The sequence below is a fragment of the Oncorhynchus clarkii genome, chromosome 4 (assembly GCF_045791955.1).
Source record: "Oncorhynchus clarkii lewisi isolate Uvic-CL-2024 chromosome 4, UVic_Ocla_1.0, whole genome shotgun sequence".
Taxonomy (NCBI): domain Eukaryota; kingdom Metazoa; phylum Chordata; class Actinopteri; order Salmoniformes; family Salmonidae; genus Oncorhynchus; species Oncorhynchus clarkii.
Window position 1 is genome coordinate 29,263,234 of NC_092150.1, and position 25,078 is coordinate 29,288,311.

The following is a 25,078-nucleotide window of genomic DNA, read 5'->3' on the forward strand; positions in this document are numbered from 1 at the left end:
GATGGAGGGAGGTGTGTGTGCTTATGTGCATGCTTGCGCGCGTGTTTGTGCATGTATGTGTGTGGCGGTCTCTTTCTACCGGAAACTCACCCTAATTCAGAGCTAACATATTGAATCCTTTCAAGAGTGTGGAGTCAGCAATATACCACTTAAGCAAGGGTGGTTGGAAGTGGTTGGATAGAAGAAGAATATTTCAGGTCACAACGCTGAGCCCTGCTTCAGTGGAGAGGGGCACCATCCTTCCACCTGTCACTCAACATCAATTTGTGTAATTAAAGCTGCATGTACATCAGTCACAAAGACTGCTGTTACACCAGCAAGTTACATGCTTCAAGTGGGGCTAAATGAATTACTTCGGGACATTAGGAACTTTACAACATGCACAAGTACACATGCGTATGCACGCACGCACGCTCACACACACACCGCAGACACTGGAATACACCTACAGATGACAAGCCTGCAGTGCAGTACCTTTGGAGAAGCTGACAGTATGGAATTAAATCCTGAGAAAACATTCCCACATTTTACCAACGGCAGTGGAAAAATGAAAAACTAAGTTAACGGAGGTGTTCAGAGAGTGATTAACAACCCACATGACAAAATACTATGGTATAAATACTATAGTATTCACAAAAGTATTTTGGCTGACTACTTTAGTATTTACTATAGTGTTTTAGTTGTATTATTTTCAACATCGAAGTGGAGGCTTTCTCCTTCAGGAAACCTACTGGAGAAATACTGAAAGAGCAGATTTTTGAAAACCTGGAGGTAGGTAGATAGGTAGTGTCATGGCTTGACTTTAACATTCATCTGAAGACTGTTACTTATTCAATTTACTAACTATGTTTCATTGTTACCGAATTAAATTAATCATGTAACAATTAACTCATTAGCATCTGGGGCACCACGAGACCGGTTCTTTAAAGAGTTACCATTTCCCGAATTAAACTCTAAAAGGTCTTTAAATATCACATACATAAACTATCAACGGCGGCAGGTAGCCTAGTGGTTAGAGTGTTGGGCCAGTAACCGAAAGGTTGCTGGGTTGAATCCCTGAGCTGACAAGATAAAAATCTGTTGTTTTTCCCCTGAACAAAGCAGTTAATCCACTGTTCCCTGGTAGACCGTCATTGTAATAAAGGTTAAAGGTTACCTGACTAAATAAAGGTTAAAATATTCTGAACAGTCATTCTGAACAGTCGTAACCTCCTTGCATCGGCAAAAACCCGAGCCTTACTTATGATTCAGTGCTACACAAATTGGTTTAATTATTTATTTACTTGCTAGTTTAATGGGAACACGGGATAAACACACACACTCTGTACTGGTTATTGACTGGGGATGTAATGCACTGAAAACAGGTCCCTTGCGGAATGACAACAACATGGATGCTTGTTATAGAAGAGATGGGGAGAGAGGGACAGAGACACTTAACATTGCCACATTCAGAAACTACTCTCACATACAATAACCATATACTTTGCACACAAACCTCTGCCTGTTTTGAGTAAGAAATCATAAAGGGTATGAAAGAAGCAGTAGAGTCTGTACCATCAATCTGTACATCCAAATATGATCCAAGTAATAAGTTCACACAAGGTGTGTGACCAGTGCATCCCAAGTGGTTTGAAGAATGCATTATCTATGCTAGAGGAAGCTCACGGTACAATATGTTTTTTCTCTCAGAGACAACACCCTAGTCATTGTCTCGTGTGTGCCTTGTTAAGGCTTTGATACCCTTAATTGAAATCCCCTTCCTTCTGGGGATCAGAGGCACAGGGTTGCTTTAGCCACTTAGGCATATCTCCACTGCTGCTTAGAACATTAAAGGCTGTCTGGAGGAATTAAGGCCACAATCTCTCCAGTCTGAGGCCAGAGCAGGGAACCCAGACAACAGTCCCCAAGTCGCAGAGGGACAGGGTGGTCCTAAAGCTGGGGACCCTAGAGAGAAGAACCAACGAGCGAAGACAAACAAATGTTGGATCATTTTCTTCCGAACAAACTACTCTTTTTCTTTCTCTGCCCTCCTATCTAATACACAAACAAAACCTCCTCCTGTACTGTTGTGTAAATTGTGTTTTTCTGCCCCCTCTCTTCCCTCCCCTGTGTGTGTCAGTGTGTGATTTGTGTTGCGGGGGATCATGGCTCAGCTTAGTGCTGGCTCATTAGAGCTAGCTGCCTGCCTCAGCAGCAGTACACCATACCTAGTTCTCCACAGTCACAGACAGACACAGAAAGACGCTTCAATAATCACATCATCTCCATTAACCCTGTGATCTGGATAGAGATAGCTAAGAAACACCTTCTCTGGCACAATAATAATTACCCAGCATTCCGTGGGAGGGGCGGCGGAGGAGAGAGGGGAGGATGCGCCCTGGCTGGCTGTGACAAAAACAGTCTTCTTCTTGTGATGTGAAATAAACACCAGCTCACAACTCATCAAAGCCTGTGAGATTCTCCAATCCTCTTTAGGGGTGAGTGGATTATCCTCCCTAACCCAAATACGCTACGCTCTCCCTCTCTCGACTGACTGCAGCAGACAATAATATTATCAGCACAGAATACACAGACAGCACAAATAACCACAGACCATTATCAAAATATGAGCTAGATCAGTCAGTCTGGTGCGGACATGTAACGGCATTTGTCTTCCTCTGACGAGGATTATGAGAGATCGGACCAATGTGCAGTGTGGTATGTGTCCATGTTAATATTTAATAAATCAACTGAACACTGAATAACAAAACAACAAAGTGAAAGAACTGTCTGGAAAAGACACAAAACAGAAAATAATCACCCACAAAACACAGGTGGGAAAAGGCTACCTAAGTATGATTCTCAATCAGAGACAACAAACGACACCTGCCTCTGATTGAGAACCATACCAGGCCAAACACATAACCACAACATAGAAAAAAGAACATAGACTACGCACCCCAACTCACGCCCTGACCAAACTAACACAAAGACATAACAAAGGAACTAAGGTCAGAACGTGACAGGACACAGGGTTCCTTGTATTTGTGTGGGTGGATGTTTGTGTATGTGTTTGTGTATATGTTTGTGTATGTGTGTGTATAGTGTGTGTGTATGTGTGTGCATGCATGTGAATGGCCTTGACTACCCAGAGTGTCTGTCAGGGATGGTCCAGTGTTGTGACCTGAACCCTGATGGACGTATCCATTCTGAAGTTGGTGTATAGCAGGGGTGGGCAACTCCAGTCCTCGAGGGCCTGATTGGTGTCAGTCTTTTCCCCCATCCCTAGCAAACACAGCTGATTAATCAGATTTCATTCTAAACTGGAGATCATGATTAGGTGATTATTGGAGTCAGGTGTGTTAGCTGGGGCTGGGGCAAAACTGTGACACCAAGCAGGCCCTCTAGGACTGGAATTGCCCACCCCTGGTGTATAGCATCCTCTCTGTGGTGTGTGATGGCTACCGAGAGTCATGAACCAACCCAGTCCCCGGCCCTTCCCCCCTACTGGCGGTAGAGATGCCAGCAGTGTTAATCCGGACTGTTGGAGTACTGCAATCCTTTCCCAGCTCACTCCATGACAGCTCAGTTCTTAAGACGTATTGGGAAATATAACTTCTGACATAACAGGCTGAGAGAAAAGGAAAATATGATTCTGTTCTGCTTCAGGCTTGGAGGAAGAAGCTTTTCTTCGGCACTGTGAAAGGCGGGACATTTGTATGTGAAAGAGATAGTTGTTTGGGACAGACAATACCTCCCAACAGTAGGCCCATATTGGGAATACAAATGACATTAAAGCATTCTGGGAAGTATGATATCCCATCATTCCAGAGCGTTTTTAATCACCCTATCGTCTAAACCGAGGAGTATCATCTTCCTTATCTCTATCCGTGCTTTGTCACAAGATCAAACTAAAGCTCCTTGCTTTGGCGAAAAAGCCTCTGGATTAAGAAACTCTAAATCTCACTAATCTTACAAAAAGAAGAGGAGAAAAAACCTTCTTCTTCTCCTTCTCCTTCTCTGTCTAATAAAAACGTATCCCTCTGAGCTCCTCTTGATGTCTGCTCCAAAAGTAAAACTCTTGACAGCAAACTGTCTGCATGTCAGACAGAGCTTTTGGCTAAGACACGTCACAGAGGAACACTCACAACCCACTGGGTACAGACGTCATTTCAACGTCTAGTTTTGATTTCATTTTGGATAAGTTGTCAACTAACGTGAATTCAAAGTGAAATCAACAAAACATTTCACCATGTCAATGGATTTAGGTTAAAAGTTGGGTGAAAAAATACAAAATTCCCTTAAATTGCTGACTTTTTCAAATCCATTCAGTTTTCCACATTTGTTTTGAAATGGTATGGAAACAATGTAGATTGAAATGGTATGGAAACAATGTAGATTGAAATGGTATGGAAACAATGTAGATTGAAATGGTATGGAAACAATGTAGATTGAAATGGTATGGAAACAATGTAGATTGAAATGGTATGGAAACAATGTAGATTGAAGCAAGTTTTGCCCAATGGGTTTAAACTGTTTGATGAAATAAAACGCAGCTCTTTCTTTCTTTGCCTCAGCCTCTCCACATGCACACATACACCACAGGAGGTTGGTGGCACCTTAATTGGGGAGGACGGCTCATGGTAATGGCTGGAGTGGAATAAGTAGAAAGGTATCAAATACACCAAATACATGGTTTGATGCCATTCCATTTGCTCTGTTCCAGATGTTATTATGAGCCATCCTCCCCTCAGCAGCCTCCACTGATGTACGCACACACACACACATACACACACTCACTCACAGGCTCACAGTCCGCTGAGGCATGACATGGGGAGGGAAATTGTTAATTAATTAAATCCATATTGACAAAGGCCTGGAGAAAAGAGGAGAACATCTGTGTTCACTAGCTCCTTAATTAGATCAATTTATCAATTATAAAACCTTGCTTTATTTTGGGAAGATCATATACGTAGGGAGGGAGGGTGGGAGGGAAGGGGGGAGAGAATGAATGATGAACTGAAAAAACTTGAATTAGTAGGCGTGCTGGTGTGTTGATTGGATTGTGTTGCTTTTTCTCAGAGGAAATGTCAGCTATAGGGTGTGACTCAACAACAAAGCACTTCAGGTCCCGAGACGAACACGTCCGGGGCCAATATCACAGAATCCCCCCACGCACAAAATCCAGCTACTGTAAGTCTGGTTTGGCAGGATTGGTTCACCTGTGTTGATGATCTAAAAGAAAACCCTCCCAGCCCTGAGTCAATGAGGTCATCTTCCTCCAACTTCCTGAGCTCTGAATCAGGCCTTTTCTCCAATCAATACCAGAGTCAGATCATCAGCCAATGCCATGACCTGACATGATCAGCTAGGAAGGACGTTGATGCAGCAGTCATTGCATGAGTGTCGCGTTTCAACCAACCCGAGAGTCTTTCTCTCTGTTCTCTGTACTCCTCTCTCTTTCGTCTCCTATTCCTCCATCCTGTTCTCAATTTTGTACACTCGCCCTCCGTCCTTTATGCTCTATCCTACTCTCTCTCCCTCCACCTCTGTAACTCTGTCTCTCTCTCTGTCAGATTTATTCTCTCCTCCTCGGTTTGGGAGCGTTGCTGGCTCTGAGATCGCTACAATCACGGCAGCTCCACTACATAAAAAGGCTTTGCTGAAGAAGCCTATCTCAATAGTGCAATGTGCACACCAAACGTTGTATTTCATGCAAATTCCAGCAATCGTCAGTGCTTCAGTCAGTGTAAGCATATAAGGCAAAAACCATGGCAGCTAAGAATGACTGCAGTGGGAATTGTGCATGTATCATTCTTTCCAGCACCTATGTCTGCGTTAATTGATGTGAAGAAAAACACAATTAGCTATAAGGGGAGGTATGTGGAGGTTGTGGAGATATGTGGAGGTATGTGGAGGTTGTTATACGTGTTTGTATGTGTGAGCACTTCGCATGCGTGTTTGAACGTGAATGTGTGAACCTTCAATGTTAAAAGTCATGGACAGCCTAAGGCTCCAGATGACTTGTAGGTGAATTCTACATCTGTCCTATTCACTGTGACATTAGAGGCCTGTGTGTGTGGGTGTATAGTTATATGTACGGGAGTCATGCAGTATGTACAGTGGGGCAAAAAAGTATTTAGTTAGCCACTAATTGTGCAAGTTCTTCCACTTAAAAAGATGAGAGAGGCCTGTAATTTTCATCATAGGTATACTTCAACTATAACAGACAAAATGAGAAAAAAAATCCAGAAAATTACATTGTAGGATTTTTATTGAATTTATTTGCAAATTATGGTGGAAAATAAGTATTTGGTCACCTACAAACAAGCAAGGTTTCTGGCTCTAACAGACGTGTAACTTCTTCTTTAAGAGGCTCCTCTGTCCTCCACTTGTTACCTGTATTAATGGCACCTGTTTGAACTTGTTATCAGTATAAAAGACACCTGTCCACAACCTCAAACAGTCACACTCCAAACTCCACTATGGCCAAGACCAAAGAGCTGACAAAGGACAACAGAAACAAAATTGTAGACCTGCACCAGGCTGGGAAGACTGAATCTGCAATAGGTAAGCAGCTTGGTTTGAAGAAATCAACTGTGGGAGCAATTATTAGGAAATGGAAGACATACAAGACCACTGATAATCTCCCTCGATCTGGGGCTCCACGCAAGATCTCACCCCGTGGGGTCAAAATGATCACAAGAACGGTGAGCAAAAGTCCCAGAACCACACGGGGGGACCTAGTGAATGACCTGCAGAGAGCTGGGACCAAAGTAACAAAGCCTACCATCAGTAACACACTACGCCGCCAGGGACTCAAATCCTGCAGTGCCAGACGTGTCCCCCTGCTTAAGCCAGTACATGTCCAGGCCCATCTGAAGTTTGCTAGAGAGCATTTGGATGATCCAGAAGAAGATTGGGAGAATGTCATATGGTCAGATGAAACCAAAATATAACTTTTTGGTAAAAACTCAACTCGTCATGTTTGGAGGACAAAGAATGCTGAGTTGCATCCAAAGAACACCATACCTACTGTGAAGCATGGGGGTGGAAACATCATGCTTTGGGGCTGTTTTTCTGCAAAGGGACCAGGACGACTGATCCGTGTAAAGGAAAGAATGAATGGGCCCATGTATCGTGAGATTTTGAGTGAAAACCTCCTTCCATCAGCAAGGACATTGAAGATTAAACATGGCTGGGTCTTTCAGCATGACAATGATCCCAAACACACCGCCCTGGCAAAGAAGGAGTGGCTTCGTAAGAAGCATTTCAAGGTCCTGGAGTGGCCTAGCCAGTCTCCAGATCTCAACCCCATAGAAAATCTTTGGAGGGAGTTGAAAGTCCGTGTTGCCCAGCAACAGCCCCAAAACATCACTGCTCTAGAGGAGATCTGCATGGAGGAATGGGCCAAAATACCAGCAACAGTGTGTGAAAACCTTGTGAAGACTTACAGAAAACGTTTGACCTCTGTCATTGCCAACAAAGGGTATATAACAAAGTATTGAGATAAACTTTTGTTATTGACCAAATACTTATTTTCCACCATAATTTGCAAATAAATTCATTAAAAATCCTACAATGTGATTTTCTGGATTTTTTTTCTCATTTTGTCTGTCATAGTTGAAGTGTACCTATGATGAAAATTACAGGCCTCTCTCATCTTTTCAAGTGGGAGAACTTGCACAATTAGTGGCTAACTAAATACTTTTTTTGCCCCACTGTATGTATGCTAGTCCAGTATATATGAACAGTAGATTGTAATCTCCTACTAACTTCAATTTATGTTGTATTTTTGTTTGTGGTTGGCCTACTTTCCCCTCATATGCTACTAATACAGCGCCAGAGTAGCCTAGCACGCAAAACATTTCACATATCTGGCACTTTGTCAGTATGTGCAACACTGTGTGTCCGTGTGTGTGTGTGTATACATTATTATCCTGGGTATGCAACAACACTCCTATATAAACCTCTGTTAAGTGCATCCCATGGGTCCTGTGTGCTCTTTCTGCTGGTATCCCATAGTGCTCAATGCGCCTCTCCTCTCTATGGTCTCGTTTCTCACATGGTCACATGGTCTGAGGGTGGTGGTGGGGGTGGGGGTATTGCTCTCGGACCCATGCCTACACCAGCCTGTTCAGGGTTGGTCAGCCTGTCCAAACAAGGCAACTATCCCTGCAGCGCCATACCGTAGTTACGCTGGGCACTGGTCCCTAGTCCCTGGTGGTGTCCCTGTTTGTTTCCCGGTCCACACAACGTGCTACAACGAGCTCTCACGGTCTCATTCATGTTTTCATAAAACAAATTTTGAAGTTGTTCCAAACATCACATTTTGAAGTGTTTAAGATTAAGTTTAGGCATTAATGCCAATTTTTTAAGGTTAGAGTTAAGTTCAGGCATGAACTCCGAACGGTCAAGGTAAATTATAAGATTTGGGAAAGGCTTTAAACAGAAATCTCAAAAACTACTTTTTATTGCTGGATTTGAACATGCAACCTTTGACACCAGATGCTTACACCAATCTCCCCTTCCACAACACCCTCACAAAACAGAAACCTACCCGAAGGTAACAACGCTCACTGTTACCCCTAGTGGCCGGTTTCCATGTCATCTCACGACGTCCTCAGGCATGGATGGATGTTGAATACTGACTTGTATCAGGGGTGACCTGGCTGTACGTATCACGGTGGTGCTGGGTGACGTGACACCAGCTCAGCTAGGGGCGTGGCAAGAGGCAGCCACTGTTACCCCTAGTGGCCGGTGGTGCTGGGTGACGTGACACCAGCTCAGCTAGGGGCGTGGCAAGAGGCAGCCACTGTTACCCCTAGTGGCCGGTGGTGCTGGGTGACGTGACACCAGCTCAGCTAGGGGCGTGGCAAGAGGCAGCCAGGGCATCAAATCACTGACATGACAGATTAGACTAGATTCTGCTTTCCTCTCCTCTGCCCTTCACTCCTCTCTCTCTCTCTCCCTCTGTCCCTGTCTCAGAGATGGCTGCACTCCAGTGTCTCTGGTCTGGCCACTCATATGGAACGTCCAGTGGTGATGAGAAATTCAGCAGAGGGGATATATCCACCTTGTAGAACAGGATGCAGCTCAACAGACATACTGATACAGGCAGACCAAAGAGACACTGATACAGGCAGACCAAAGACACACTGATACAGGCAGACCAAAGACACACTGATACAGGCAGACCAAAGACACACTGATACAGGCAGACCAAAGACACACTGATACAGGCAGACCAAAGACACACTGATACAGGCAGACCAAAAACACACTGATACAGGCAGACCAAAGACACACTGATACAGGCAGACCAAAGACACACTGATACAGGCAGACCAAATACACACTGATACAGGCAGACCAAAGACACACTGATACAGGCAGACCAAAGACACACTGATACAGGCAGACCAAAGACACACTGATACAAGAAGACGAAAGACACACTGATACAGGCAGACCAAAGGCACACTGATACAGGCAGACCAAAGACACACTGATACAGGCAGACCAAAGACACACTGATACAGGCAGACCAAAGACACACTGATACAGGCAGACCAAAGACACACTGATACAGGCAGACCAAAAACACACTGATACAGGCAGACCAAAGACACACTGATACAGGCAGACCAAAGACACACTGATACAGGCAGACCAAAGACACACTGATACAGGCAGACCAAAGACACACTGATACAGGCAGACCAAAGGCACACTGATACAGGCAGACCAAAGACACACTGATACAGGCAGACCAAAGACACACTGATACAGGCAGACCAAAGACACACTGATACAGGCAGACCAAAGACACACTGATACAGGCAGATCAAAGACACACTGATACAGGCAGACCAAAGGCACACTGAAACAGGCAGACCAAAGACCTATTCAACAGGATAGTATGAATGCCTTGTTATTCTTCAGTATGTGTCATTATTTTACGATACGGCTAGGCAGTAGAATACTACAGTACTAAAGTATAGTATACATGTACAAACAAACACACGTTCTGCAAAATGCATACCCACCCAATGAACACAGTATATTGAATAAAACCTCTCCTTGTCCCAGTCTGTAATCCCCACACGGTTTAAGATGACCACCATCCTTTCTGCTCTCAAGAACTCCACGGCTTCATGCCACAATGTCTACCTCCCTGTAGCACTCACATCTGTAATCATGGAGTGATTTGAAAGGCTGGTTATGGCACACATCAACTCCATCATCCCAGACACCATAGACCCACTCTAATTTGCATACCGCCACAACAGATCGATAAACAGATCCACTCCACACTGCCCTCACCCACCAAGATAAGAGGAATACCTATGTGAGAATGCTGTTCAATCATTACAGCTCAGCGTTCAGCTCAACACCATTTTCGCCTCCAAGTTTTTCACCAAGCTTAGTATCCTGGGGCTGAACACCTCCCTCGGCAACTGGACCCTGGACTCCTTGATGGACAAACCCCAGGTAGTAAGGGTAGGCAGCATCACCTCCGCCACGCTCACCCTTAACACGGGGGCCCCACAGCGGTGTGTGCTTTCCCCCCTCCTGTGCTCCCTGTTGACCCACGACTGCATGGCCACGAATGACTCCAACACCATCATCAAGTTTGCTGATCACCGGCGACGATGAGACAGCCTGCAAGGAGGCGGTGTGGTGCTGGGACATCTCCCTCAACCAAGGAGCTGATTGTGGATTACAGAAAACGGGGGTGGCGAGCAGACCCCCATCCACATCGACAGGCTGCAGTGGAGCTTCAAGTTCCTCGCGGTCACAAAAAAAATTGAAATGGTCCACACACGCACAGTTGTGAAGAAAGCGCAACAGGCTCTCTTCTCCCTCAGGAGGTTGAAAAGGTTTGTCATGGTCCCTCAAATCTTCAAAGAGTTCTACAGCTGCACCACTGAGAGCACTTTGACAGGCTGCATCACCGTTTGGTATAGAAACAGCATCGCCCTCGATCGCATAACGCTACAGAGGATGTTGCAGACAGCCCAGTACATCACTGGGGCAGAGCTCCCTGCCATCCAGGACCTCTATATCAGGCGGTGTGAAAGGAAGGACCGGAAAAACATGATAGACTTTAGCCACCCAAGCCATAGACTGTTCGCTCTGCTTCCGCACGGCAAGCGGTGCCAGTGCATCAAGTCAGACACCAACAGGCTCCGGAACAGCTTCTATCCCCAAGCCATAAGACTGCTTAATATCTAACAGAATGGCTACGTGGACTAGTTGACCCTTCTATTTGATTTATATTTTTACACTGTCTCTATGTACACTCACAGGACTCTCTACACACTCACGCACACTGACACTCCAACACACACATAACATGCACACACATTTATACTGACTTTACACACACACACACACACACACTTACTCACATCAAATCAAATGTTATTAGTCACATGCGCCAAATACAACAGGTGTAGTAGACCTTACAGTGAATTAAAGAGCAGCAGTAACATAACAATAGCGAGCCTATGTATACAGGGGGTACTGGTACAGAATCAATGTGCAGGGGAACTGGTTAGTCGAGGTAATTGAGGTAATATGTACATGTAGGTAGAGTTATTAAAGTGACTACGCATAGATAATAACAGAGAATAGCAGCAACGTAAAAGGGGGGGAGGGGGCTGTGTAAATAGTCTGGGTAGCCATTTGACTAGATGTTCAGGAGTCTTGTGGCTTAGGGGTAGAAGCTATTTAGAAGCCTCTTGGACCTAGACTTGGCGCTCTAGTACTGCTTGCCGTGCGGTACCAGAGAGAACAGTCTATGACTAGGGTGGCTGGAGTCTGTGACAATTTTTAGGGCATTCCTTTGACACCGCCTGGTATAGAGGTCCTGGATGGCAGGAAGCTTGGCCCCGGTGATGTACTGGGCCATACACACTACCCTCTGTAGTGCCTTGCGGTCGGAGGCCGTGCAGTTGCCATACCAGGCAGTGATGCAACCAATGGATGCTCTCAATGATGCAGCTGTAGAACATTTTGGAGTCGTGCCTGGCCGTGTAGTCATGAGTGAACAGGGAGTACAGGAGGGGACCCCTGAGGGGCCCCTGTGCTGAGGATCAGTGTGGCGGATGTGTTGTTACCTACCCTTACCACCTGGGGGCAGCCCATCAGGAAGTCCAGGATCCAGTTGCAGAGGGAAGTGTTTAGTCCCAGAATCCTTAGCTTATTGAAGAGCTTTGAAGGTATTATGGTGTTGAATGCTGAGCTGTAGTCAATGAATAACATTCTCACATAGGTGTTCCTTTTATCCAGGTGGGAAAGAGCAGTGTGGAGTGCAATAGAGATGGCATCATCTGTGGATCTGTTGGGGCGGTATGCAAATTGGAGTGGGCCTTTCCATGACCAGCCTTTCAAAGCACTTCATGGCAACAGATGTGAGTGCTACGGGTCGATAGTCATTTAGGCAGGTTACCTTAGTGTTCTTGGGCACAGGCACTGTGGTGGTCTGCTTGAAACATGTTGGTATTACAGACTCGGACAGGGAGAGGTTGAAAATGTCAGTGAAGACACTTGCCAGTTGTTCAGTGCATGCTCGCAGTACACGTCCTGGTAATCTGTCTGGCCTGGCGGCCTTGTGAATGTTGACCTGTTTGAAGGTCTTATTCACATCGGCTGCGGAGAGCGTGATCAAACAGTCATCCGGAACAGCTAGTGCTCTCATGCATGTTTTTACCACTATGCATATCTGCCTTTGTCATTCCAGTAGCTCTGCACATTGTAAATATGATATTGGAACTGAACCTCTACATAGCTTCTTACATTCTCGTATTCTTCTTATTTCTATATCTTGAGTGTTTTTGTTCTACCTTATTGATGGCTGCATTGTTGGGTTTAGAGCTTGCAAGAAAGGCATTTCACTATACTTGGGCACGTGACATTAAAACTTGAAACTTGAAAGTGCTGACTTGCAAACAAACTGCATCTCTCGAACCTCACAATCTCCATCGCCTCCCCCATGTCCTCCAAGCGTGTGACCCGCGGGCCTTGCTCAACATGTCTGCATGAATACAGTGAAATTAGTTAGAGGAGAAGACTCTCAAAGTCACAAAGACGACCCTCTGCTCTCTTCCTCTCATGAATAAATTATTATGTAAATAATTAATCACTGCTTTTGTGTGTGTTTCTTGTGCACATGGGCCCAGTGATAATGTGTGCCTGTGTGTGTATGTTTGTATGTGTGTGTGCCTCTGTGTGCATGTGTGCGTGTGTATATGCAGTACACTGTATCTCTCTTAAAGTGTGTCCTTTACACTTGTCTGGGGGGGGGGTGGGGGGGGGGCTCCACACACCACAGTTGTCTTTTCATCCATGTATACCGCATGTTCATATGGTAAGGTGTGAATAGCTAAAGAAAATGTGTTTTGCGCATGCTACGTGAGCACCATTCACTAACAGTCTCCACAGAGAAAGTTAAGAATATAAGCATAAGACGTCTAGTAGGAGAAGAAGTTGCCTGTTGGCTTGACGTTAACCATAGCCTTGTCACTCTGCCCTCCGCTCCTCTGCTCTCCTCTGCCTCCAGCCTGATAGACGCGCTGAGATGAAGAGCTGCAGAAAAATGATTCATATTTAATCCCAACAAAAGTCTAATTAGTGAAGCCAGCCCTCCACCCTGCCACTGGGCTAAGATGGACCAGGATGGTAGTCGACTAGCAATGGGTAGTCGGGGTACTGTATGTCTTTGACTGGGGATGGGTTGGACCTGGAATCAACAAATGCCTCTTATCGTTCAGATCCCTTGCTCTGTGGCCGGGTGGCGGGCTGATCCCATTAGGATGTGTCCATGCGGAAAGCGTCTGGGACGCCACAGCTCTCTGCGTCGAGCTTTGGAGATTCAGGCTGAAAGGACGGAAGCTAAGTTAATCATAGCGTTTAAGACAAGTCAGCCCAGGCCCCAGAAATGAACGCAGATTAATCATTAACGTTCTATAGCACTGCACTGTGATTATCAGGGGAGTAGAGGGCGTGTGTGCTGGGTGAGAGGTGAGACATCGGTGTGCGTGGCAGCGTGTGTGCGTGGCAGCGTTTGTGCGTGGCAGCGTGTGTGTGTGTTATGGAAAAAGAGAGTGGATTATGTGTATGTTTGCAAAAGGGGTGGTAAGTGGATGCAGTGTTTATGTATTTTGTGTGTGTGTGTGTACTGCATGTACAGGGACACATGGGGATAAATGACATAGGTGCTCCTGTGTGTATGCCAGTGCTGCGCTGGTTGTTGCTGAAGGAGGATAAGTGGGGTAACCTTATTCCAGATTTAATTACGGAGCAACTCTCTCTCTCTCTCTCTCTCTCTCTCTCTCTCTCTTTCTCTCTCTCTCTCTCCCCTGCTTGTGCTGTGTATACTATGTGTGTGTGAATGTGCAAGATACCATTTATGCACACTCGCAGGAATCTACCCACACACTCACACGCACTGACAATCTCACACAAACACACATACATACGCATACGCACACACACATACACACATAACACACACATTTAAATGTTCGTATTTTTAACTCTGCATCATTGGGAAAGAGCACCTGCGCATGAGACAAATACAATATCATTTGATTTTACAATATATTACAATATGATTTCTCTCATAGAATGAAATCCCTTTTGTGGGAAACAGGGAAATGCAGCACGACAACTGAGACACAGAGAAAAGCGTAGCGAGAGGAGAAGAGAGTATGAGCAAGCGAGAGAGAGGGTGAGAGAGATGAGATGATGGTCAGACAGAGGGAGGCTCCTGGCTGTCAGGGCACTGGATAAAGATGAATGGTGTGCCACTGCTCTCCAGCCAGCCAGAAAAACACCATGTCCGCTCCTGTTTTCCCTCTCTATCATGCCACAATCAGCAAAAGCCCCGTCACAGAGACAGCACTGCGCACAGACACACAGAAACACACACAGAAACACACTCACAGAAACACACACACAAACACACTCACAGAAACACACACACAAACACACTCACAGAAACACACACATGAGGAGAGGATAGAAAGCACTCGTGGTATTTACAAACAATCATTCATTGCAATGACCCACATACTGAGTGTGCTCCCAATGAGCCTCTCAGTCTCCCATTGCTAAGGCAGCCATACGCATGGATGGACAGATGGAAGTGACCTTATCCCCTCCTGTCTCCTCTTATTTCCCCTGCTCTCTCTCCTCTCCTCTGCCCTTCTTCTTCTATTCCCTGCTTTCTATTTCCATTCTCCTCTCCTCCTTTACTATCCCCTCCTCTCCCTCACCTCTCTCGCCTTTCCCTTCTCTCCTCCTCTCCTCTTTTTTTTTACCTCTCTTCCCCCTCTCTCTCTCTCTAGCCATCTCTATCGCTCTCTCTCTAGCCATCTCTCGCTCTCTCTCTAGCCATCTCTCTCGCTCTCTCTCTAGCCATCTCTCTCGCTCTCTCTCTAGCCATCTCTCTCTCTCTCTAGCCATCTCTCTCTCTCTCTAGCCATCTCTCTCTCTCTCTAGCCATCTCTCTCGCTCTCTCTCTAGCCATCTCTCTCTCTCTCTAGCCATCTCTCTCTCTCTCTAGCCATCTCTCTCTCTAGCCATCTCTCTCGCTCTCTCTCTAGCCATCTCTCTCTCTCTCTAGCAATCTCTCTCTCTCTCTAGCCATCTCTCTCTCTCTCTCTAGCCATCTCTCTCGCTCTCTCTCTAACCATCTCTCTCGCTCTCTCTCTAGCCATCTCTCTCTCTCTCTCTAGCCATCTCTCTCGCTCTCTCTCTAGCCATCTCTCTCTCTCTAGCCATCTCTCTCTCTCTCTAGCCATCTCGCTCTCTCTCTAGCCATCTCTCTCTCTCTCTCTCTAGCCATCTCTCTCTCTCTCTAGCCATCTCTCTCTCTCTCTTTCTCCCTCTCTCTCCCTCCCCTCTCCCCTCCCCCCTATCTCTCTAGGTTTCATGGCTGTCCAATATGGGATATGAGTGTCTGCAGGAGCTAAAGCTCCACTCAATAAAGGATCCTCATAATGGAACGGGAGGATTTGTAAAGCTTTGCATTGTTCCCTGTATTCACACAGCATAATGGGACATTTCCGTCAGACTGGCGGGGACTGGAGAGGATAGCAGGATCCCAGCTTATAGATCTGTGAGCCCCAGGCTTCAAATGAGTCTACTGAATATAACCAATATCACTGACAGAGACACATACAAAGGACCACTATAGACTATTCCCAGAAAGACTCAGACTAAAAATGACTACGTAGAGAACGAATGGCCACATAGTCAAACTGCATTCCCGCTCAGAAAGACTAAACCGATATAGACACACTTAGAAACACACAGACAGAAATGTGTTTCACCAATAAGATTCAGCTGCACAGCCCACATCTCCACACACCACACAAACCTAGAATTAAAACGAACAGTCGCTATGCAGACACAATACGTGTTTAGGCTACTTCAGGAGGATGGTGTCTATTTTCAAAAATGAGAATCTGAGCCAAGGGAACGAAGGAGGCGAGATCGTCACCTGCTCCTCGGTATGAAGAGTACAGCTGGCTGGATGAGACGGTTGTTGCCATGGTGTCAAAGTGTTTCATATGAACTATGACTGAATGAATGGTCTCTGGGAGTGTTTTCTTCCCCCCAGAGGGTGTTGTTTGTCGTTATCGTCTTTATCTGTGTATCTATCTTTCTGAATCATTGTGAATGTGAATGTGAATGTCTGTGTTGTTGTGTTGTTTGTAGCGATGCCTGTGTTCTCTGTGTGGATATAGCGAGTGTTTGCTCTTTGTTTTGCCTGGAGTGCTCCTCATGAATATGGCCATTCACACAGTGAACATGTAGAATGAAGCAGGAATCAAACGGGCACCCAGGTATCGAAAGGTATGTACTCCACATCTAAAAACCTCACAAACAACTCAATAACGCACACATACAGAGACAATCAAAACGTTTAGCAACAGGCATGCACAGGTACACATTTTGTTACTGATCAATAGACAGCACGCACGCACGCACACACACACACACACACACACACACACACACACACACACACACACACACACACACACACACACACACACACACACACAAACACACACACACACACACACACACACACACACAGTACACACACACACACATACATACAGTAAACACACACACACACACACACACACATCCTGCAGTCCTGATGAGAGTGCTGCCATGCTGCAGTGCTACCCTGGAACATCCAAACAGACCTTGTCTGCACAAACCTCTATATCTGTCATGTCAACCGCATCCCGCTGTCACGGCAACCAATGGCCACTACCCAAATCAATAACCCCACAAATGGCCATAGCGCCGTACACTCTCTTTGTAGTCAGATTAAAAGAACACACACAGACACATGCGTGCAAACGCGCACACACACAGGCATACACAAACGCATGTACGCTCACACACAGACACACACACACTACAGGGCTGTATGGGCCGTTGGTGAAGGGGAGTGATGGAGTGATGTTATGGAAGTGAATGGATGCAGCAGGTCTATGCTGAGTGGGACAGTGGTACAGTACTCACAGCTCAGAGTAGAGGATGTGCAGGTTGCCCACATTGTCAGTGTAGTTGGCTGGGCTGAGCCAGGGTAGAACCAGCAGCAGTAGAGCTTTCATGGTTGATACACAGTCAGCCCTCTCTCGCTCTATTTCTCTCTTTTCTCTTTCTCTTTCTGCACCGGAGCGCTCTTCTCTTCTCTCCACCCCGACTTCCTCCTCCACTTCCCCCTCCTCTTCTCCGAGCCTGGCCGTGCTGACCCTCTCCCTTTTCCCCTTCTTTCTTCAGAGTAGCTCTCAGGATGAAATGACTCCCTCTCTTCTTTCTTTCCCCCTTCCCTCGTTTTCTCCTTTCTGTCTCCTCCTGTCTCTCTCTCTCTCCCTCAGGCAGGCTGTGTGGTCATCTCAGCCGCAGAGGCGAGTGGGCCAGCTGCCAGCGGATGAAGAAGAAGAAGAAGCAGCAACAGAAGTAGAGGAGAAGTCCTGCGGAGGTAGAGGATGAAGAGGCGGAGGAGGAGGAGGAGGAAGAGGAGGGAGGATACCCAGGGGAAGGTGGCACATTTGGAATATGATTTGAGATGTGCAGGCTTTAATCTGCTAGCGACGTGTAAGAGGATTTCCGCTCGTACGAGTGTGTGTGTGTGTGTGTGTGTGTCTCCCTCCGTGTATGTGTCAGTGGGAACAGCGCAGCCTGTGACTTATACTGCAGCAGGAACCACTGAGAGGGAGAGATGGAGCAGACCAAACCAAGGGTGGGGGAGGGGGGGCACCCGATGCTTCTCTGATTGGTCACAATCCCTCTCCCCCTCGCACTCACACACAGCTACTGCATTAACCTCCTCCTGCCTGCACATACGCTGGTCGGCTGACTCTTAACCCCTCCCCCTTAAAGATGAGTGGCAGCAGATTGGTCTGATCGCTCCAAAGACCTTACCTACATGTGTAGAAAAAAACACAAAACGAGAAGGGGAGAGGAAAAACACACTCCCAAATCAATATTCATTACAGAGATACAGGAGAAGCCTGTTATTTCTGAATGAAGTGAAACAGACTGACAGAGTGGGAGAGTTTACAAAGGGGAGTTTACTGTTATAATAATTCTTCATTGAACCAAACCAGTGGTCAGACGCCCATCGATTTATTCAGGGAAATTGTTGTTGGGGTGTGTGAGTTGGGACAGGGGGATGAGAGAGGCTGGACCATGTTTGATATCTTGAGATTGGGGCAGGGTATGGATAACGAGGGGATGGTTAATAAAGGGGAGTGATGAGGGCACCGTAAGGTAGCATAAGGGCAGGTCCTAGCAGACTGTTTTTGTTGGGAGTGTTTACCGGGCTAAATACACACAGTGAGTGTACAAAACATTAGGAACACCTTCCTAACATTGAGTTGCACCCCCTTTCGCCCTCAGAACACCTTCAGTTCGTTGAGGCATGGTCTCTACAAGGTGTCACAAGCGTTCAACAGGGATGCTGGCCCATGTTGACTCCAATGCATATGGGAAACTGAAAAACCCAGCAGCGTTGCAGTTCTTGACACAAACTGGTGCGCCTGGCAGCTACTACCACACCCACTTCAAAGACACTTCAATCTTTTGTCTTGCATTCACCCTCTCTCTGAATGGCAGACACACACAATCCATTTCTCAATTGTCTCAAGGCTTGAAAATCCTTCTTTAACCTGTCTCCTTCCCTTCATCTACACTGATTGGAGTGGATTTAACAAGTGACATCATAAGGGATCATAGCTTTCATCTGGGTTTCCTGGTCAGTCTATGACATGGAAAGAGCAGGTGTTCTTAATGTTTTGTATACTCAGAGTCGATCTCTCTCTCTCACTCTACATCTTGTTCTCTCTTTTCATTGCTCTCATCTCCCTCCTCTCTTTCATCCCTCTCTCCTTTAGCAGTAATTAGAGAGCCAGAGGGAGTGACTGATGGGGGTGAGAGAACTTTGATCTCCAGTCATGATATCACGTAACACTTCAAGTCTGCAGCGTCTCACATTTATCTGCTTCCCATCGCCCCATCTCTCTCTCCTCTCAATTCCTCTCCCAAAGTATTTCATTGCCACTTTTTCCAACATTGATTCTCTCCTCTACAGCTATCCTCTCTCACTCTACTCTTTTCATCTTTGTTTTTTCATAATCTCTCTAGAGTATCTAACATCTCCTTTACATTCCATTCCATTAATCTCCTCTCCTCTCCTCTCCTCTCCTCTCCTCTCCTCTCCTCTCCTCTCCTCTCCTCTCCTCTCCTCTCCTCTCCATTCCATTAATTTCCTCTCCTCTCCTCTCCTCTCCTCTCCTCTCCTCTCCTCTCCTCTCCTCTCCTCTCCTCTCCTCTCCTCTCCTCTCCTCTCCTCTCCTCTCCTCTCCTCTCCTCCCCTCCCCTCCCCTCCTCTCCTCTCCTCTCCTCTCCTCTCCTCTCCTCTCCTCTCCTAGTGGTTAGTAGTGGTTTGGGAGTAGTCTCAGTGAAGTCCTGTCTTAAGGCGCACCGGAGTAAGGCACTTAACTGGTGTAAATAGCCCATCCCAATGAATATTTAATGTGTAAATATATGCGTGTGTGTTTAGTGTGTTCTGGGCTGTGGTGTGAGCAGTGTGAACCACACAAGGCCACGGGCTGGCAGGAAATGTAATGTAATGTAATGTAATTGGATTGTCACAGGATGCAGTTTGAAAGCAGAAACCAGTCTGGCCCAAATAAGTCATCAAACACACTCAAAAACAAACACACGCGCTCGCACACACACACACACGCACACACACACACACACGCACACACACATACACACACACACACACATATTAAGAATATGTGCCTATTTCCATTCCTCTTCAGTTTTCGATCTCAATCCCAGTCTTCCAGAAGGAGACTAGTTGAGGCTAGACAAACCAATAGAGCAGAGGTTAGTAAAGTGCAGGGTTTTTCCTGGATCAAAATGGGGCTTAGGTGTTGGCCGTGGCAGTGGGCGTGGCCAATGGCTGTCGGTGATCAACATTTTCAGAGGCGCTCATCTTGGCCGCATAGTTTTTTGTTTGTTGCTGTTTTAAAGCTAATTTCCTGAAATTCTACACATTTTGCTATGGGGCTGAGAAATTCTGTCACTCAATGGTGAGGGGCTGAAGCTAATTGGCGAGAACTTGAATTGGGTGAATTTGGGAAAATGCCGCAGCACAGCTTCAAGGAAAATATTTGCTTTCAAACTAGGGATTTTTTGGCTAATTGAGGTAAAACAGTAATTCTGATCATGGAGGAAATCGAAGCCTACGAAGCCTGAATGCAACATGTCGAACCGGGCCATGAGGGATAAGAATGTGTTACCGGCTGCATACAATGTATTTGGACGGTAAAATGACACGACTCAATATTGCCATCTGCCCCCCCCCCCCCCCCCCCACACACACACACACACACACATCAGGAAGTGACATGGTCAGAAAGGTCAGGGACAGAACGGCCACCTGTCACTGCAGAGATCAGAGATCAGCCCGCTGGCACAGAGCCAGGTGGACTTACATCACACTAACACATACACATCACCAGCATATACACTACCCCAGCATATACACAACACCAGCATATACACTACCCCAGCATATACACTACCCCAGCATATACACAACACCAGCATATACACAACACCAGCATATACACTACCCCAGCATATACACAACCCCAGCATATACACAACCCCAGCATATACACAACACCAGCATATACACAACCCCAGCATATACACAACACCAGCATATACACACACACAAAGGCCTGCACGTAAGCACACACACACACATAGATCCATGCATTAAAGCATACATTTCCTATTACTGTCTATGCATATGGACAGACAAGAACCAAATCTATTTCATGTCCACTGGGTCATGGCTGTGTCTGAAATGGCACCATATTCCCTTTATAGGGCTCTGGTCAAGCACACTATATAGGGAACAGTGAGCCATTTGGGATGCTCCCACGTAAGAACACAAAACAAGGACCTAAATCTCTTCAATACTCACAAACTCACTGGCATGCAAAGGGATTTGTTAATTTCCCGTTCATCTCATGCTTTGACAGAGTTCTTTACTTGACATTTGCACGGTAATCTGAATTTAGACAAATCCCCCTCCAATCCCACATTACATAGACAGCACTCCCCAAAGGAACAGCATGTACGTATACTGAAAGACATGAAACACCATGCTACCGGCACGGAAACACCAAGCATGGAAGAAATCAATGCACAAATGCCTGAACACGCAGGCAACCCAATGACCTGACGAAAAACATGAACAGACAAGTACAAGAACGTCAACACAAGCACTGCAACGACACAACATTAAAAAGCCAAGTACAAATAGTTAACATATTTTCACTGGGAAAGGCCCTTTATAAATGCATATTGAAAACTCACTGTAAAAGGATTTGCAAGATAAACAGGCTATAAACACCTGACCATAAACACACCTAATGAAATAAGACCATAAACACACCTAATGAAATAAGACCATAAACACACCTAATGAAATAAGACCATAAACACACCTAATGAAATAAGACCATAAACCCTACATCATAAACGTAACACGCAACCCTGCATGACATCAAGCGCATGACCCCAATTACTGGACCGCAAACACAACCTCAAACACAGGACCCCAATTACTGGACCGCAAACACAACCTCAAACACAGGACCCCAATTACTGGACCGCAAACACAACCTCAAACACAGGACCCCAATTACTGGACCGCAAACACAACCTCAAACACAGGACCCCAATTACTGGACCGCAAACACAACCTCAAACACAGGACCCCAATTACTGGACCGCAAACACAACCTCAAACACAGGACCCCAATTACTGGACCGCAAACACAACCTCAAACACAGGACCACAAACACTCAACCCCAAAAAAGTGCCAAACCACGAGCACAAAACCAAAGACCTTATGAGGCCGGTGTATCAGGCTGGATGAGCCAGAGAGTCTCTTCTCTTCCCCCAGGGCGTAGCCTCTCCCCTCTACAGATAGATACTGTAACACCTCGTGACTCCTCTCAGAGAGGAGCTGGCCCCCAGAGACCCCTGGCCCACCCACATCACACTCACACATCATGAACGAGACGGGGAGGTAGACATGGAGGATGGAGGCGTGAGTGACAGGACACCAGAGGATGAAGATTGAAGAAGGAGAAGGAGAGGGAGGGGAGAATGGAAGAGAAAGGGGGTGAACTTCAAGGGGATTGCAGGCTCAGGAGATAGTGATAGCATAACTATCACTTTATGGAAAACACATTGTTGCACAGTCCCAGTGTATAGTTTGGGTGTTATTTAATAATTGTCCTGTGGGCCTCTAGGCTAGCAGAGTGTTAACGAGCGCTAATGAAGAGAGGAGCCAAGACACTGAACAATGAGCAGCCAAACCTCTGACTCTATAATGATAAACAGAGGAGCTGGGCTGGTTCAGATGAAAGGACCTGGGTGAGGAAGTGCGCTCTCCCCCTCTGGGGGAGACAGAGAGAGAGAGAGAGAGAGAGAGAGAGAGAGAGAGAGAGAGAGAGAGAGAGAGAGAGAGAGAGAGAGAGAGAGAGAGAGAGAGAGAGAGAGAGAGAGAGAGAGAGAGAGAGAGAGAGAGAGAGAGAGAGAGAGAGAGAGAGAGAGAGAGAGAGAGAGAGAGAGAGAGAGAGAGAGAGAGAGAGAGAGAGAGGAGAGAGAGAGAGAGAGAGAGAGAGAGAGAGAGAGAGAGAGAGAGAGAGAGGGAGAGGGGGAGAGAGAGAGAGAGAGAGAGAGAGAGAGAGAGAGAGAGAGAGAGAGGGAGAGAGAGAGAGAGAGAGAGACAGAGAGAGAGAGAGAGAGAGAGAGAGAGAGAGAGAGAGAGAGAGAGAGAGAGAGACAGAGAGAGAGAGAGAGAGAGAGAGGGAGAGAGAGAGAGAGAGACAGAGAGAGAGAGAGAGAGAGAGAGAGAGAGAGAGAGAGAGAGAGAGAGAGAGAGAGAGAGAGAGAGAGAGAGAGAGAGAGAGAGAGAGAGAGAGAGAGAGAGAGAGAGAGAGAGAGAGAGAGGGAGAGAGAGAGAGAGAGAGAGAGAGAGAGAGAGAGAGAGAGAGAGAGAGAGAGAGAGAGAGAGAGAGGGAGAGAGAGAGAGAGCAGCAGATGGGGAAAGCAGAACACAAATATGATATGCAGCAGTTATTATGGGTGCTGCAGGGAGCTTAGTGGTTAGAGCGGTGGGCCAGAAACTGGAAGGTTGCTGGATTGAATCCCTGAGCTGACAAATCTGTCGTTCTGCCCCTGAGCAAGGCGGTTAACCCACTGTTCCCCGGGTGCTGAAGACGTGGATGTTGATTAAGGCAGCCCCCCGCACCTCTCTGATTCAGAAGGGGTTGGGTTAAATGCGGAAGACGCATTTCATTTGAATGCATTCAGTTGTCCCTGCAATATCTAACTGTGTTTAGGGAGACTTATGTTGCAGACATCCTGTGGGTGTGGAACACTCTTTGCTCTTACAGTGGATTGTGGGTAAAAGTGTTTAGGGGTAGTCTTCCAGTGGTGACATGCATGTTGGGATTCTAACTTTTTATCCTACCTGTTCTTGATGTGTCCCTCCATCTCCCCCCGGGGCAGGGCATCAGTGCAGTGGGTTAAGGTGTGTTGGGGTAATGTGTTATTATAGTACATAGTGGGTATGATGGAGGTACGAGACCTACCTGTTCTTGATGTGTCCCTCCATCTCCCCCCGGGGCAGGGCATCAGTGCAGTGGTCAGTGAAGGGGCAGGCCACGGCCAGCTTGTCCAGTAGCTTGTGCACTAGCAGGCTGGACTTGCGGCAGTTCTGCAGCATGAGATGGGTACGGTCCACGGGGCAGAAGTCACTCTCCAGCAGGAAGCTGGTCAGACACTCCTGGCAGTAGGTGTGTCCGCAGGGCGTGTCCAGCGGCCTGATAAACGGCTGCAAACAGATGTGACAGATGAGGTCATCGTCCACCTCGTCTCGGTACAGGTACTCATGGTTCTCCTCAAGGAGATGTCTCTGGCCGCACGCCTGGCACAGCTCCGGGGGAGGGGACTCCAAACCGCCGTAGCCAATCGTTGCAGGTGATGGGAGTTGTTGTGGGGGTGCTGGTGCCATCGCCATCACCATGGCAACATCAGGCACCTCAGCCAAATCAAACTCCCCTTGGCTACTCATGAAGAGGGCTCTTGGACAAGGGGGGCTTGGTATGGTGCTGTACAGAGAGACAGAGAGAGGCATGGATATTGGATCAAGCTGGAAGGGTGTGACAGTGTTCATAATGTCAGCGTTCTCTGAGCTGAGCTACAGAACTTGGTGTTGCATAGACACACAAGCAGGCGGACAGACAGGCACACACATAGACATACCCTCAGCAGTGAAACATAGAGCAGGAATCACGGCCACTGTGAGAGCGGGAGACAGGTAGCCTAGTGGTTAGAGCTTTGGATTAGTAACCAGAAGGTTGCAAGATCGAGTCCCCGAGCTGACAAATGTAAAATTCTGTCCTGCCCTGAGCAAGGCAGTTAACTGTTCCTAGGCTGAATTTCCTCTTAACTAAC

At 46.6% G+C, this 25,078-nt stretch overlaps 1 protein-coding gene and 1 non-coding gene across 3 annotated transcripts in view; both read right to left on the reverse strand.

The window, feature by feature from the left end:
- The window catches only part of LOC139406698 (ligand of numb-protein X 1), a 76,041-nt gene that overhangs the window by 42,225 nt on the left and 8,738 nt on the right, over window positions 1-25,078 (reverse strand). The window contains exon 2 of one of the 2 annotated variants that reach the window (XM_071149617.1): window positions 24,214-24,732. In XM_071149617.1, coding sequence (XP_071005718.1) covers window positions 24,214-24,732 — 519 coding nt within the window. Of the gene's footprint in view, window positions 1-17,535; window positions 18,156-24,213; window positions 24,733-25,078 lie in introns of those variants that run through there. The other variant, XM_071149619.1, reaches the window with a different exon arrangement.
- LOC139408131 (U7 small nuclear RNA) lies at window positions 705-759 on the reverse strand. Its single transcript, XR_011634188.1, has one exon. It is a non-coding gene; the product is annotated as a U7 small nuclear RNA (small nuclear RNA).